The sequence below is a fragment of the Pollicipes pollicipes genome, unplaced genomic scaffold (assembly GCF_011947565.3).
Source record: "Pollicipes pollicipes isolate AB1234 unplaced genomic scaffold, Ppol_2.1 Scaffold_3447;HRSCAF=4054_pilon_pilon_pilon, whole genome shotgun sequence".
Lineage (NCBI taxonomy): Eukaryota > Metazoa > Arthropoda > Thecostraca > Pollicipedomorpha > Pollicipedidae > Pollicipes > Pollicipes pollicipes.
Genome location: NW_023596297.1, coordinates 29,638,498 through 29,649,657, shown reverse-complemented (window position 1 = coordinate 29,649,657; position 11,160 = coordinate 29,638,498). Strand labels below are relative to the sequence as shown.

Here is an 11,160-nt window from a genome sequence, read left to right as displayed (position 1 = left end):
TGCTAACAACGGCGGCAACGGCACGCTTAGCATCCGTTGAATGTTTGAGTGATGTCGCATCGGGCATGAGAGCAGGAAAGTGTACGTTTTGGAATCTATTTGTTGGCGTTTTGAGATAGGTTATGTAATTTCCCTTGTTCCATCCCGCCCCCCTCTCCTTTCCTCCCCAGCTCATTCGCAAAACTACGGTCCCAGCCGAAAAACCAGAGGTTGGACTTTTGTCACGACAAAAAAAAAACACAAAAACACAATGTGAGCGTTTTAAAGTTCATCAAGTTTTCAAGTCATCAAGTTTAAATGGTTCATCAAATATCCAGGTTCACTGCCGACACAGTCACACAACACACACTGTAAGCTGTTTTGCGGCCGCCTTGCTTATACCGTTCCCCGTTGCGAAAGTTGAAGCATGTACTTTGCGTCGCATTAAGGCCCTTATGTAGCAGATTTAACAGCATTCACCTGAGATTTTGTCTGGTCCCGTCCTGTCTGGTCAGACAGTATCATGCTCACATGCCCTGTCTGATCCCCTGCTTCGTAAGGTTCGTCCGGTTTTGTTGGGTTCCGTCTGGTCGCGTCTGGACTCGTTCTGTCTCGTCTTGTTCCCTGTCGACCACTTCCGGGGTCTCGAGCTGTCTGAGATCCGGGTAGCGTGGTCTCGTTCTGTGCCGCCCGATACCGTCCCATGATGTCCCACCTGGCCTCGTCTGGCTCTCATACGATCCGGCCGCAGCTCTCCTTCTTGCCCGTTTCCTTCTGGTGGGACTGGCTTCCGTCCGGTCGCTCGCTCCCGTTCCGTCCCATGCAGTCCCATTCATTCCTATCTGTTTCTACGCGTGACCGCAGATTAATCCATCAGTCATGCCGGGGCGTATCACCGGTGAACTTTCTGTTTTTTAATATTTCTGACTTGACGTGCGTCTGTTCCTTTCGACTTTTTGTCCCTCGATTTTGTCCCCTTTCCACTTTTTTCGATTCGACTTTAACCCTGACGACTTTTACTCCCGTCGACTTTCTGTCGTGGAATCTCTCCACTCGACTTTTTTCCTGGAACCTTAGATGTAGCGTCCGCCGTTGGTATCGTTCGCCGTCGTTGGAGGCCGTCGACGGAAGTAAACTAGCAAACGCACTCACATGGAGGACGGTTTTAATTTACTATATACTTTGTGTTTGTGGCGCTGCAACTGGCAATTGCCAGCAAGTGAATCATTCAATACAGGCTTTGCATTTCTTAAGATGCGTCTGACGCATAAAAAAGCGCTAAGACCAAGGCCCGTTGCACAGCAAAAGTCGAGAACTTATGGAGTTTCTTGCAGATACTCTTCTCTGATATTTTCGCGGGTTTCTTGTTCACGGATACAAGTAGTGGCGCGAAACACACGATATCGGCGGTTTATTTTCGTTCTGAGCCCAGGCGTTATATAGCCTTGAGACCGGGTCTCTCCTTCTCCAGGACAGTCAAGGGGAACCGTATGCCCTTGAGGAGACCAGGGGACCCACGGTTCCTCAGGGGAACGAAGCCCCGTGTTTTGTGCGATTGGGAGAGGACGTTGGTGTTGAGCGTGGTGAGTGCTCGCTATCAGCGTTTAGGTTTTTATTCAACATTTTGGGGAGGTGGCCGCATTATGAATGACAAGAAATAAACGTGGACTGGGAATGAATTTACTGTGTGAGGAGGTATATAACACAACACATACCACATCTGTCCAGATATAAAGTTATGTTGTGCATGCAACAGTTTATAATTTAGATGTTTTCGTTTCTTTCCCATTTCAACTAAGGGTGTGCCTTTGCATGTAAGGATGCCTAGCGCACAGTTGGATAAACAAATGATTTTGCATGTGACCGTATGTTCACTCTGTTTTAAGGTGTATCTGGGCTTCCATTGGCTATCTACTCTAAAATGTTGGCATTTTCTGGATGGCATTCAAGTACATTTGTATGGAGGGCTACATTACAGAATATGTAGGTTTATGTTCTAACAGCGTAAGGCTCAGATTTGTAGTGCTTGTTATGTCATCAAACTTAAAGTTGGGCAGTTAATGGACACTTACTTAAAATGTACAGCTTTACTCTAGCCAGCTGCAGCACCAACTTAATGGTGCTGTAAGTGTGATCATAAGATCAAAATAGTGTCATGCTTTGCTGTGTGCATTGAGCCTGGTTTAGAAGTCCAAGATAATGCAGCATGAAGATACTGCTAGCAAGGAAAGACATGAGCGAATAATGTGTCCAAGTTTGTGTCACAGTGTGTGCACATAGGTGATGGCTGTGACCATATGAACTGATGACTGGCATTTGATTTTATCATATTATCAACATACTCCTCTGTTTTATGTCATGATGACATGTGTGGATGAGCTAATAACAGGGTTGCACAGACATATGCCCTTTGGTGCACTGCTTGCCCTCCAACCAGTTTAGCTGAGTTGATAAGATGTCATACTGCACTCTGGCCAGCCCCATGATCCTGAGCCCGCTACCATTCAGATTTTTGCAGTCAAATGTCATGCCTAAAATATGGCTTGCATAATGTCCATGCCATGAAGTGTGGTTGCTCATTAACTAGTCCCTGTTCCACTAGCTGGTCCCATCCACTTTTCTAAAGCACTTAGGTACAATATGTTATCTGATCAAACCAAGCTGCTTTAAAACATGGCCATTTCTTGCATTCCAATTTTATGACCTGACTTATCTTTGTTTAATCAGACATCACAACCAGTCCTTGCAGCATGGAAGATGACAGTAAGGATGCATGAATAGTTTGCTCACTATCTTCATCAAGTATTTGTCCTGCATTGTTTTTAGTTCCACTCCCAAACGCCTTGACAGATTATTCAGGTGTAATGTGCTCCACAGAATACCATCACTGGAACAAACTATGAATGAAAGGCTCCAGAAATCTTATGGCAAACATCTTCTTTCTCTGAGTCCTTTCTTCTCTATTTGTTTCCTTCTGCCCTTCTTTTTTATGTGGGCGCTGCTGTATTACTTTTCATCTGATAAAAGCAATTCTTTTCAGCCCTAGCTCTGGAGGATCTTGCTGCTCTCCTAGGATGAAGATGATGATGGGTTGTTTGCTTTGGTTGATGGTGATACTGGAGATGCTACTCAGGGTGGTGGATCCCACAAGGATGTGACCAGCGAACCTGATAAAGCAGAAAAGCAAGATCTGCAAGATAAATTTGAAGGGAAAAATTTCCATGTCTGCTGGAAAGACATTTGATGTTGATGATAGCCTACAGAAGCAAGCCAAGAAATGTGTCATTGGACGCGGTGGCAGCGTCTCCCACATCCGCGTCAACCTCGTCACGACACAGTTCCAGCCAGCCTCAGCAGCCTTGGCTGTGTCAGATGTAGCGTTGCAGAGGGTCGAGTCCGATCTGACACTCTCTGATGACGAGGCACGGGCCGATGAGGGCTGCAGCGGCAGTGGACGAAGACGACCCAACTGAGACCGAGATCCAAGCTCTCGAGGCCAAGCTGGCCATGCTGAAGGAAGAGGAAGCACGCCAAGTCCGCGCCCAAAGTCTCCAGGACGTTGTCAGCAAGATCAAGAAGCCAGCCTCGCCGAACAAGTCCAAGTTCCTCGATACCACGGGCCTGGTGGCGGCGCGCGTGGTGCGCGACGTGCCGTCCTCCTCGGCGGAGGCCGGCGCGCGCGAGGAGCGTCTGCGCGCCATGCTGCGCCGGCCCCAGAGCCACGTGCACGGCGGCGACACCGACTCCAGCGAGGACGAGGACAACCGCACGCCGTTCGAGACCAAGTACAACGACTTCGGGCGCCAGGTGAAGCGTCTGGCGCACGGCGCCGCCTCCAGCTCGGCGCGCGACCGCCTCCAGGAGCGCGCCGAGCACGTGAACCGGGCCACCAAGCGCGAGATGCGGCCGAAGGTGGCGGCCCGCCGCGCCGATGGCGGCCGGCCGGCGGCGCCCGAGCAGCCGCACGAGGAAGTCATGCTGGATTCGTTCGCCCGCATGAGCGTGATGTGAGTGCGCCTGTGACGTCGTCATGCGTGGCTGTGTGTGTCCATTGGTGTCGCCGGCTGCGGCAAAGACGTTTAATGCCAACTATGTTTTTTGTGCACGTATTTATGGCACATCGACGTAATTGTGTCGAGCTCCGCACTTGACATGTTTTAAAACACTTCTGTATCGGCTCGCTCCGTCCTCATGTGCACTAAATGCGTGAATGTCCGAGTGTGGATGCTACGCGGTGAACGGCGCCACGTGTGACGGCCGCGCTCACGTGCCGCAGCAACCCACGGCTCTCGCAGGCCGAGCTGCGCGACTGCATGCAGGACAAGCAGCTGATCCGGATCAGCCAGCTGGGGAGTCACGTCCGTGGGGAGGGTATACCCGGCGACTGGGTCACCATCGGCGTCATCGCGCGCAAGTCCGAGCCGCGCACCTCACAGAAGGTCAGTGCGGGGTGCGGAGGGGAGCCGGCTCGGGACGCGTCGGGGGCCGCGGGTGCGGCGAAGCGGGCTCGGGCCGGTTGTACGGGTGTGCGCCTCAGCTGGCAGACGTTGTCAGGCTGTGTCACTGCTGATTTAGCCATCACGGGCCCGCCCGGTGCACGGCAAGTCGGACAGGATCGAGGAAATGAACACCCATGTGGTCCCGGCCGTAGCCGCAGAGCTACTTTTAAGAGCTGGGCGGCGCTGGTGGACCGGACAGCCGGCGACGCGACCCTGAGACTGTGCCTCCGCCTGAGATTGCCGGCCCTGTGACCGGCTGGCCGGCTCGTCCTCAGGGCTCGACCTACTCCTCCTGGACGCTGACCGACCTCATCGACTGCCAGAAGCCGGCCAAGGTGATGCTGTTCGGGGACGCCCACGGCGGCCTCTGGAAGACCTCCGTCGGCACCGTGGTCGCGCTGGCCGGCTGCAAGGTCATGAAGGAGAAGTAGGTGGACGGAGGGACTGGCTTCGGCGGGTAGGACGTCTTTGGGATGGAGTGACGCTGGGTTAGAGAAGGTGGTGGTTCAGCGAAGTCAGTCGGCTGTGTTTTGGAGGGACTAGATTTGATTGTGTTGACATTTCAGTTTACAGTTCATTGCAGACTCTTTAGTGCGTCGTCCCTCTTGCTATTGGTTACTTTTGATCTTTTTGCTTTTGATAATGCAAACGCACATCTTACGTGAATTCCAGTATGACAATGCCGCATAAACATTACAGTACATTGTGTGTTGTATTTTGTTCTCTGATGCAAATCTTACCAGGTCAGAATGTCGACACAGGTTACTTTCGGAAACACAGAGCGTCCGTGACGCCATCCGGGCTGAAGAATTGTGGTTGTGACTTGGCTGATGACCCGGTTGCAGAGAAATGGACGGATCAGGGATAACTCTGTCCGTGAACTCCGCCAAACACTGCATAATGCTTGGCACTTCACCCGATCTGGATTTCTGCAAGGCCAAGTGAGCATTACTGACTGATTGGCAGTCACCCAATGTTCCTGTATGTGGCGTCGACTCAGTTTGGGCAATCCTCTCTGTAATGCTCTTTGCCTCCCAAGGTGCAGGAGAACACTTGCCCTCGCTACCTTGCGGGTCATTCACTCTCACGACAAAATTTAGCCGACCTCCGATATGACCTCCCTACCGGGCAACCGTTTGCCGTGCTGCGAAACAGCCCAGTTGTATCCACTCAGCCGAACATCGAGGTTGTTTTGAGCGCTGATAGCTCCTCAGTCGGCGCCGTCTTCGCCGCATGCGAGTACTACGTGACGGCGTGACGTCACCGCCTCTGCAGGTGTAAGAACGGCCGGATCTGCCTGAGCTTCATCAACAAGCGCCACTGTCCCGTCTGCGTGTTCCACATGAACGCCGAGTATAAGAAGACGGGCGCCAAGCGGGGCGAGCTGCAGGTGAGAGTCGTCTCCGGACTGGGGGGGGGGGGGGGGAGGGGGCGTCGGACCGCCGGACCGCCGGGCGTCCGCGGGCGTGATTGTCCCTGTGTGGTGGCAGTCATGCTTGTTTTTGTGACTGTTTCACCTTGCGTCAAATCGGTGGCATCGATGCCATTGAGTCTGGTGGCTCTTGGCTCCGGCTGCTTTAACCATGCGAGTCGTTCCGCGGCCATGTCGGGAACGTTGGCTGTTACCACAGCGTTTTTTCAAGCCCGCTCCTGTGACAATCCATGGGTTATTCACCATGGCCCTCCCCTGCGCTTTGTAAACGCACAGAACGGAGCTGATGGTGGGGCACGTCCCGATCCCCTCCACGCACACAGCAGCCACATCAGCCAGTGTACCACCGCCGTGTTCAGGGTCCGTGCCCGGCGCGCTCGTGACAGTGCGCTCGTGTCGTGACAGTTAAGGGTCTGCGCCCGATGTGCCCGTGACGTAGCGCCGCGTCGGCCGCCGCAGGGTATGTCGAGTGTGGCGCCGCGCCGGCCGATGAAGAGTCAGCTGGGCGGCGGGGCGCTGCTGCACGAGGGTCAGCTGGCGGCCGCCTCGTCGGCCCGACACTCGGAGACGGCCGCCCAGCGCCTGCGCGACCGGCAGCGGCTCGGCAGCCTGCGCCTGCAGAAACAGGTCAGCCGCCGCCGCCAGGCGTCGCCGGCACGGGAGCTGCCGTCTGCGACCGCTAGAGGCGCACGCGCTGTGGCCTGAGCGCGGGCCGGCGGACCGCCGCGGGAGGACGTGGGAGTCAATCTGTGGCGGAGAAGCAGACCAACTGCGGCTAAAACCATGCGAGCCTGGTGGTATAAAAACGTGGGAAGTTAGGTTGTAGCGAACACTTTAGTTCGGTTTTATATAATTGACATGCTAGGGTCATTTTTGGAGGAAAGGTCAGATGGTGAAGCGTTGTGCACGGAAGCAGGTGGACTACGAATCCCATGGCATACGCCTGTGGGGAATCGATTGGTTTTGTTTTCCAAGTTGATTTGCTATTGACCGCCTTAAAAAATGCCTGAGGCGCGTTGTTCGTATGAACTCAAAACTGCTTTTGCATCTGTTTTGACTGGCATTCCGGCAATTACCGACGCCACCCGCGGGGCATTCCCGGTCGCTGGTGTCATGCCCACGCTGTGCCTGCAGTGCGAGGAGAGCCTGACAGCGAAGAAGAAGCAGTTGAGCTCGCTGGGTCTGAAGCACATCTCTCAGGCGGAGGCCAAGGCCATCGCGACCGTGGCTGAGGACAGCGTGGAGATGTGAGTACGGGCTCTGCACAGCCGCTGCACGTCACACCAGCCGAGCTTGCTTCTTGTGCACAGGGCCTGACAAAAACTGAAGTGATGTTAGTGTGTTTGTCTTATTCCTTGCCGCGCGTTTGGATCCTTTGGGATCGTTCGTCCACTTGCTCTCCCCTCTGCGGAGGGGGCGGCAGACCTATCCACTATCTGCGGAAGGCGTAGCAGAACAGTCTTGACCTGTCCGCCGCCAGAGGTGAGATGCTGCTGAAGCCTTGCGCCGGCGCGCGCAACCTGCTGAAGCACCTCACGGCCGATGCGTCGGCTGCGAGTTCCTCGGACCTCAGCGACGAGCGGCGGCCGGCGGCGGCGCCGCCCGCCGCACCATCCGCATTGCTGCGGGCTGAGGCGCGCCGCCAGGCCGACCAGCGTCTGCCGGCGCCGCGGTTGGCGCGCCACGTGCCGCCTGGGCACCAGGTGGAGCTGGACGACGGCCGGCCCGGCGCGACCGCCGCCGCGCTCAACAAGGTGAGGAGGGGCGTGAGCCGCCCTGCCTCGGCAGCTGGGTCGGGTCATGCAAGCCTGCTGTGGGCTATAGGGGTTGTGTAATTCTGCCGACCGGATCTGGTTGGCTGGTGTGCTGTGTTGTTCAGTCCAGACGGATTGCTGTTCATTGAGGGCAATTTGGGCGAAGCCTTTCAGTTTGTGCTTTGCAATCTCCACATCACTGGAAGTCAGTTAGTCAGCGCTTGATTGGAAGATCACCTCCCCAGTCTTCTTTTCAGTCCACTTCTGTCGCGATGCTGACTAATCTTGAGACCAGCTCCGCATGTACATGGTCGGGCGCCGTCACCGCCCGTCCGTCGCTGGGCCGACCGCCGCCGCTCTGACCCGGGCCCTCCCCTCCTCCCAGGCCAGGGCCGTGGCCCTGCTCCGACAGTCGGGCGGCGTGAAGAAGGCGAACCCGAACGCTGTCCGCGCCCGAGCCAGCGGGCAGAGCCGGCAGGCCGTGCTGGAGCGCGTGGCGCGCCGGGTCGACGAGAACACTCCGGGTGGGTGCGAGGCGCCGGTGCTCGGTGCTCGGCGCTCGACTCAGCGCCTCGGTGCTCGCTCGGCTCGGCACCGGCCTGGCCGCGCGGTCAGCACGTGTTTGGGCCGATTGTGTGTCGATGTTGGGTGATAATGTGTCTGCCTTCGCGAGTAGATTATCTGTCCCCAGCACCTGCAGCAGTGCACTGTTAACGTACAGCAGCACGGTAAGGCAAAGTTTGGTTGTACGGTACTACTGCTGGAACAAATGCCGTACCGCAGTTCGGTATTTTCCATCGGCCACGTTTTCTGGGTGCATTTGAGCGATTTGGTTGAATGTATCTTCGTCATTCCGGCTAACATATTTACTCCTGGCAACACTGCCGGTCACCACTTACATGACATCAGCTGTTTCTGCATTCCAACAGATATAAATAGGTTCTAAATTTTCAGCGCCGACACCTCCACACAAATGGCTTGGCTGACCCACGTTCGGTGTTTTCGCCGTCCCGCGCCGGTGTTGACGGTACCGTTCCCTGCAGCGGACGCGACCGAGGTGCCCGCCCCGCCGGCGAAGCGGCCGCGGCTGGTGGACGAGCCGCGCTTCCGGGCCGTGCTCGAGGCGCGCTCGTCGCACGCGGCCGCGCTCGAAGCCGAGCTCTCCGAGGGCCAGGAGCATTACTTCCAGGCGCTCGAGAAGAAGGAGCTGATCGAGAATAAGATGCTTAGCACGTGGGAGGTGAAGACCAAGGCCGTCTACTGTCGGAAGGTGGGCACGCGCCGCCGGTCGGCCGACACGGGCGGCGGGACTGTTCTCCCGTCCCTGTCAAGTCTGCACTCATGTGACAAATGTGATTTGCTTAGTCCGAGCCGTGTGTGAAGAGTTTCTTGTCCCGAACTGACCACCACACCATCCGACTTTGGGACCCATCTTGCCCATTGGCAGTGCTGACGTGCCCCTTCCGTTTCCGCTGGCACATTTGCCAGCGTTGTTTGCAAAGTACGGAAGCCGAGTTGGACTTCTAGTTCAATAAAAAGTTCTAGCTCTAGTTCAATGCGCTGCTTTGCGCCTATCACCGTTGCTTTCAGTTCGACCGTGCCCTTATTCAAAGCAGCATTGCCACCGCACTCCTGAACGCCTTAGCACAACGGCTTTCCATATCACATGAAAGCACCGAACAGGAGAGCATTCCTCGTGTGGCCATGATACTCGAGTGTTCTCAGCACGGCATTGACCAGTAAATGGTGGTGGGTCCCTCGCAGTGCAAGTACCGGGCGCTGTCCGCATCCGACCTGTGCAAGTCTGAGGGCCACGGCACGGTGCTCGTGGACGCCGTCAAGCGGTTCTTCAGCTGCAAGAACTGCAAGAGCCGCACCATCAGCCTGGACAAGCTGCCTCAGCTGCCCTGCAAGAACTGCGGCCAGGAGATATGGGTCAAGGCGCCCATGGGCAAGGTCAGGGCAGGCGTGTGCTGCTCCGTGGCGTCCCGCGAGGGTGCGCATCGTCTGCCTGTATGGTTGTGATGTACCTCACCGCACTGGATCCGCACCTTGCTTTTACGGCGTGATGCATAGCCGTTGTGAACGCTCCTACACGTGCGACTGACATTTCGTTTATTGCGATGCCGTCCGGACGTTGGGCAAGCACGCGGCACTGCTGATCGGATTACAATTTTGAGCGTGAGGACGCCAGGGGGGGGGGATAAGTACACTTCGCCGATGTTCAGGCTGACGTCAGGCGTGTCCGGAGTGGGCGGGCTGGTGGGCCGTTCAGTCCTGCACATCCCCGCCGTTGCCCCGTCAACGCAGTGCGAGCCGGACGCCTCGGCGTTCGGGGCCGCGCCTCGCCGACGCCTGACCCGACCGCGCCGCGTTCCAGGAGCGGAGCGGGCCGAAGCTGGACAGCGAGATCCTCTCCATCCGCGGCAACGAGGCGGCCTTCATGCACAGCCACGTGCCGGAGCGCAACATCAACCTGGAGTTCTGAGACGGCCGCCGCTCGGGTACACAGTGTATTCACCCACGCCACGTACCGACATCATCCATGCTACAAATGGAGGGCCCGGCACACGCGCCGACGGTGTGATAATGTGGTGTGTCCGCGCCCCTGTCCCCCGGCGTCGCCGCCACGGCCGGCGGCGCCACACCCTGATATGGGCCTTGTTACGGGACGCGTCGCCCTGCGGTCCGGGCATTTTATTGTACAGGCCGCCGGTGTCTGTCGCAACGCCAATAAACGGGAAGGACGGACGCCCGGCGTCTCGCGGGCTTCGAAAGCCTCTGGAACGGGTAGCGGCTGTGAGATGCACATACTGAAGCGAAACTGCAGACACCGGAGACGGTCACTCCCCGTGCGTGACGTCCGTCGAGCTGCACCGCGGCCGCTGGACGGCAAGACAGCTGATCGCGGGCGGTGGTTTCCAAAAGCCCCGAAAGCTCCCGTACAGAACAGAAAACCCTCGCCCAGTCGAGTATGCGAGACGGTGTCACAGGGCACGTGGTCTCCGCAGCACGACATGCTGAGGAGTTGGATCGGCAGGTAACCCCCGGCTCTCGCAAAAGCATGTCCCAGCGCGCGGGAAAGGCGCGACACCTAGCCAGCCCTGGATGGAATGTCTTAATCGGTGCCGACCCTCGCTTCCTCCACACGGTCGTCCATCGCGCGAATTCAAAACCGCACTCAGGCCGAACCAAAGCTCCCAGCGGTCGACCCACCGCGCTGCTCCCAAAGCGTCCCAAGTCACACGCAGGACACGAAAACAAGTGGCTTCGTCGTGAACAACACTAACAAAACAGTATCACCAGCGCCGGGACCGCCGGGCCTGCGCACTGCCGCTCGCCGCACCAGGGAGCCACGGGCCTCGCAGGGGGACCGTCAGCCGCGGGGGCCGCCGGACTGGCAGCGCGACGACCCCTCCTCACAGCACGCCGCGCTCTGGATCCGGGGGCGCTCCGGCAGGCGACGCTCCGGGGCGCAGCTCCGGCGGCGGGCCGG

At 57.2% G+C, this 11,160-nt stretch overlaps 1 protein-coding gene across 1 annotated transcript; it reads left to right on the top strand.

The window, feature by feature from the left end:
- The first annotated feature begins 3,025 nt into the window (after positions 1-3,025).
- Positions 3,026-11,153, top strand: LOC119092409 (protein MCM10 homolog). Its single transcript, XM_037215371.1, has 13 exons — positions 3,026-3,986; positions 4,256-4,418; positions 4,754-4,905; positions 5,324-5,419; positions 5,754-5,868; positions 6,370-6,396; positions 7,045-7,157; positions 7,391-7,463; positions 7,614-7,664; positions 8,050-8,188; positions 8,708-8,934; positions 9,429-9,620; positions 10,045-11,153. The coding sequence occupies exons 1-13, from the start codon at positions 3,394-3,396 to the stop codon at positions 10,150-10,152; spliced, it is 2,049 nt and encodes a 682-aa protein (XP_037071266.1). The 5' UTR covers positions 3,026-3,393; the 3' UTR covers positions 10,153-11,153.
- The last annotated feature ends 7 nt before the right edge of the window (positions 11,154-11,160 follow it).

Coding starts and splice junctions, on each gene's coding strand:
- LOC119092409 (XM_037215371.1), top strand. CDS start 3,394: ATGACGAGGCACGGGCCGATGAGGGCTGCAGCGGCAGTGGACGAAGAC. Junction 4,419..4,753: donor AGCCGCGCACCTCACAGAAG/GTCAGTGCGGGG, acceptor GCTCGTCCTCAG/GGCTCGACCTACTCCTCCTG. Junction 6,397..7,044: donor CGAGTGTGGCGCCGCGCCGG/CCGATGAAGAGT, acceptor CTGTGCCTGCAG/TGCGAGGAGAGCCTGACAGC.